The 4951-nt window shown below is 34.3% G+C and overlaps 1 protein-coding gene across 1 annotated transcript; it reads left to right on the top strand.

Moving 5' to 3' along the window:
* The first annotated feature begins 3582 nt into the window (after positions 1-3582).
* LOC123313131 lies at positions 3583-4650 on the top strand. The gene has a single exon (XM_044897899.1). It carries the CDS (start codon positions 3583-3585, stop codon positions 4648-4650), a length of 1068 nt encoding a protein of 355 aa, XP_044753834.1.
* Positions 4651-4951: the final 301 nt, after the last annotated feature.

Below are 4951 nucleotides of genomic sequence, written 5' to 3'. Positions count from 1 at the left end.
TGATCATGTTCTAGAAATAATTGTTTTGGTCAGACGCCTCTGAGGAAGAGAGCACTTCATGAAAATATATTTAAAAATTCTTAATTGATTTTTTTTTTCAAAGAATATTCTGTTGAATGTGTTCAACAATTATACTATATTCGTTCTACGAAATAGTCATTCACAATGATAAAATGTTTCAAAATTGATAATATCCAAATATGGATGGAAAAACAACGCTATCTTGAAACTAAAAATTAAAACTTGATCTTCAGAAAGAATCTTTTTTTCTATGGACAACTAGTTGTGTGAATGAAAACATAGAAAGAAAAAAAGAACAAAGAAAACATTTTCAATTCCATTTTTAGATTTCGACATTTGATTGGCGATCATATTCATCCCATTAATTAATGTGAAGTAAAAGTCAATATGCAGCGCTGTTTTTTCCAGAGGCATTTCACCACCAAACAGTTATTCATTAAAAATAATCCACTGACAAGACATACCAAAGTTTCATTGATTTTGTGAAAATCAATGCAGATACCTGTTGTTTTCTCTTTCCATGTACTTTTCTGTTGCTGTCTTTTATTTTATTACTGTTTTCATACATCTTTGTACTTGTCTGCAGATGCCTGAAGATGGCCCTAATTTTGTAAGGGCCGAAACATATGTAGCAAATGTTGATAAAGAATTTGGAGCAGACACGAAAATTTCGTCTTTTTAATTATCTATCAAACTCCAATGAACAGGATGGATAACAGATTTGAAAAATTCAAAATTATGACGAAAAAAACTACAAACAGAGTGTTTTTCATGAGTTTAAATTTGAATATAGCCTCAATGACTCATTGAGGCCTGTGTTCGTCAACTTTTAATGTTCTGTTTTATTGAAACTTACAAGTTTAATCGGATAAAGAATTTTTAGCCGAATCCAACTAAAATATTTGGAGTTATAGCCGAACGAAAATTCGGGACATTTGAATAAACTCCTCTGTATATCGGAGACGGAATGGCTAAGACATACATATGAGGTGTTTTTGAACTCAGCTCAATGCCCTCTATTCACGGTTTTCGTTTGTCCGTTAACTTGTGAAACACCCTGTGTACTGAAAAATCGCAAAAGACTCCTCGAGCAATTAAAAAATGCCATTAAATCAAGGAGTTTCTTTTGATCCGCTATGATGAAAAATGTCAATATCCAGCTGTTAATATTATTTGGGGTGATTAATCGAAAATGCCCAATATCTCGAAAACCAAGGCACTTTTACCAAACGTAAAATATATTTATCTGAACCGTCATAGAGTCCTCTATGTATTGAATATGAGCAGACATGAATACAAGCCAGTTGTTTTGTTTGAAGGTGAAGCTCCTCTTGCGTCAAACTTCTTTCAATTATTTTGACTACCATTCACGCAAGATGATTTTTGTTGAAAATTCAATATTCTTGTAATTATCCGTTCATTTCTTCAAGAGATATCCATTCCCTACCACCTTTGAGAATTCAACTCAACACTGCATCAAATGCATTTCATCTTCGGGTTGATTTTTTTGAATTCTAAGAAGATAAACAACAGTAACTCTCCTCAAACTACTGATCACTTGTATTTTCCATGTAAATAAATAGATTTGGTATGTCTTCAATCAGTTTGTATAAACGTCAATTATGTTCGTTACATATTTTCGACTCAATATTTTCCGAAGTGATTTGACATTGTGATTAAATACGTAATCACTGAGAGTCTCACGTAGAACGGACTAAGTAGCACTGATTTAAAACTCAAAAATTAGACAACCGTCTCAACCCAACATTTTCGTACCATACAGAGTGGAAGGTATTCAATTTCCATGGCCAATCCTGTGCTAAAATGAAAGTGAATGAAGTATAGAAGCTGAAAGTGAAACGTATATCTTTGTTGATTCATTCGGGAAAAACATTTATATGGAGTTCCTAATGTCGTGAATATAATGCCCAAAAATTAGACTACTATTTCATACCAGAACAAATTCGTTAAAATTGTCTTTTGAATTAATCTTATATGTCACGAAAAATTTCATTGTCATGTATCATTCATTTTAGGACCTATACGGTATTAAACTCCCCTATCGGACGAAGTATCGTAGACATAGCATACTTATTCAAAACTGTTGATATTCATGAAGAAAAGATAATAATTTCTGTCCAAATTCATTTACTCCGAATCCTTATCAATCAATTATTAGCGTATAAAGTTTATTAATATCAGTATCGTTCTCGAACTATTTACAGGTTTCAGTATGTGTGAATGAATCGGAAGAGCAGCTGTATTCTGTATATGAGTAGAATTCAAGCTGCCCTACTTTCTGTCCTCCTGAAATCTGGCAACGTTTCGGGAGGTGAGAGCGTACTACTAATAAGAAATATATGCGGAGGTAGTAAGGTCTGATTCGTTTAAAGAAAAATTTTTCAATGAAAATCTTTTCCCCTCTTTAGGTACCCCAGTTATTTACCTTCCCCTGTACATATATAAGCAGAAATTATTCCAATTAAAAAACTCCTTCACCCGGAGGTCAGGTCGCCCAATGAACTTAACGGAGGTAACAACGAACTACGGGTTCATATATATATATTTTTTTTTTTTTTTTTTTTTTTTTTTTTTTTCTTCACCTTTTCAAGGGTATGAGCTCAGACGCTTGCCGGACAAAACCTGTCAAGGCAAGCGCTGCAGCTATGGTCCTTGCAGAACCTTTCTCACTATCCTCACAGTTCCAAGGATAACCTGTTTTTGGGCACTGGATATGATATCGCGACCCAACTGCAATCTTTCAGTGTTTTCTAATAGGTGGTTTTCAACCAGTCCATTAACAGAAATAATCATGGGAAGGATGCTGATGGACTTCAGTCGGTACATTTCGCGGATCTGGTAGGCCAGATCACCGTACTTGGATATCTTCTCGGAGTAAGCCCTGGCCAAGTTCTCGTCAGCTGGTATGGTGAAGTCCAGCAGCAGACATGTTTCTCTTTCTGCGTCGAACAGCGTGATATCAGGCCTATTGTGGGCTGACCCTCTATCCGTGATGATTGTTGTGTCCCAATAGAGTTTGAAGCGCTGATTTTGCAGGATTGGCTTTGGCTGGTACAGATGCTGCTGGACCTCCTTCCGGATCAACCCCAGTTTGAGAGCTATTTGTTGATGATAAATTTTACCAACGGCATTGTGCCTGTCCAAGTAGTCTTTTGGCGCCAGTATAGAACAAGAGGAAGTTATGTGCTGTATAGACTCACGGGCCTGCGAGCACCTTCTGCAGAGGTCGGATGGAATATCTTGTTTGGTTTATATATATATATATATATATATATATATATATATATATATATATATATATATATATATATATATATATATATATATATATATATATATATATATATATATATATATATATATATATATATATATATATATATATATATATATATATATATATACTCATTAGATGTAAAGTCACTCTACACGAACATCCCCATTGACTTGGCAATACAGGCAATTGAAAATAAGTGGGAGATAATATCACAACACACAAAAATACCCAAAGAGAAATTTATCGAAACAATCCAATTCATCATGAACAACAGCTATTTCCAATATAAAAACAACTTCTATAAACAGACTAAAGGAGTGGCCATGGGTAACCCACTATCAAGCCCTATAGCCCAGTTAGTCATGGAATTCATCGAAGAAAAAATCATGAGACAGTATCAAACATCATTCTACAAAAGATATGTAGATGACTCCTTTTTAATAACAACACCATCCGAAATGAATGAGATCCTCCACCATTTTAACAACATCCATGACTCATTAGAGTTCACACTAGAAGAGGAAATTAACAACAGATTAAACTTCCTAGATATGACATTCGTGAGAGAAAATGAAAAATTATTAACGCAGTGGTACAGAAAAGAACAAAATTCCATTCACATTTTAGACTTCCACTCTAATCACCACCAGTCCCAAAAGAAGAGCACTGCCATCGGATTTATCGACAGAGCATTAGAACTAACGTCACCGATACTACGTGAGCAGATATTAACAGATGTGAAGGAGCTTTTGTTCAGTAATAATTACCCTGAAAACATGGTTTACCGACTCATAAAACAAAGGACACACAGACTTTACAACACACAACGGGTTACGAAGGCAAACACGGACAACAGCAAACGTATATCACTACCCTTCATTCAAGGTCTGTCACAAAAAATTAATAATATAGTAAAACCATACAACCGAGAAGTTGTTCACAAGCCACAAAATCAGATAGGAAAAATTTTCAGCAAAATAAAGGCTCCAACACCAAAAATGAAAAAGTCACATGTGGTGTACAGTGTCCCATGCAAAGATTGTGACAAAGAATATATAGGTCAGACTTCACAGAGACTCCAAGAACGATTAAATGCACATAAATACACCAAAAATGCAACCACAGCACTGAACAAACATAAGAAAACGAAAAAACACGACTTTAATTATGAGGACACAAAAATCTTAGCAGTTGAACATCAACAGAAAAGTAGAGAAATATTGGAGATGATACACATCCAAATGAGGAACGAAAATACAGTAAACGACAAGTTAGACACAAAAAATCTCAGTCGTATTTATATGCCCCTACTGAAGCGACCACAAAATTAAAGAAGAATAATAACAATCATAAAGAACACACAGTGACATGAAATTGACAATACGGGCTCAACAACACCAATCAACCAAGATGACAATAAGTGAGATGTTCGCATAAAACCTTTATTTTATTTAATTAATATACATAATTTTTAGATGTTTTAAGTCCATTATGATGTTTTTTACACTGAAGAAGGCGGATGCGCCGAAACGTTTGTACGAATAAATTATTTCACGTTTTTCAACTATAACCTAGACACCCAACAAATAAAGTCAAACACGTTGTTATATAAATATATATATATATATTCTC

The sequence above is a fragment of the Coccinella septempunctata genome, chromosome 1 (assembly GCF_907165205.1).
Source record: "Coccinella septempunctata chromosome 1, icCocSept1.1, whole genome shotgun sequence".
In the NCBI taxonomy this organism is placed as follows: Eukaryota; Metazoa; Arthropoda; class Insecta; order Coleoptera; family Coccinellidae; genus Coccinella; species Coccinella septempunctata.
The sequence above is the reverse complement of the archived record's forward strand: the minus strand, read 5'-3'. Positions and strand labels throughout refer to the sequence as shown.

What these genes read in the sequence shown, in the direction of transcription:
- LOC123313131 (XM_044897899.1), top strand. Translation starts at nt 3,583, where the DNA reads ATGAACAACAGCTATTTCCAATATAAAAACAACTTCTATAAACAGACT.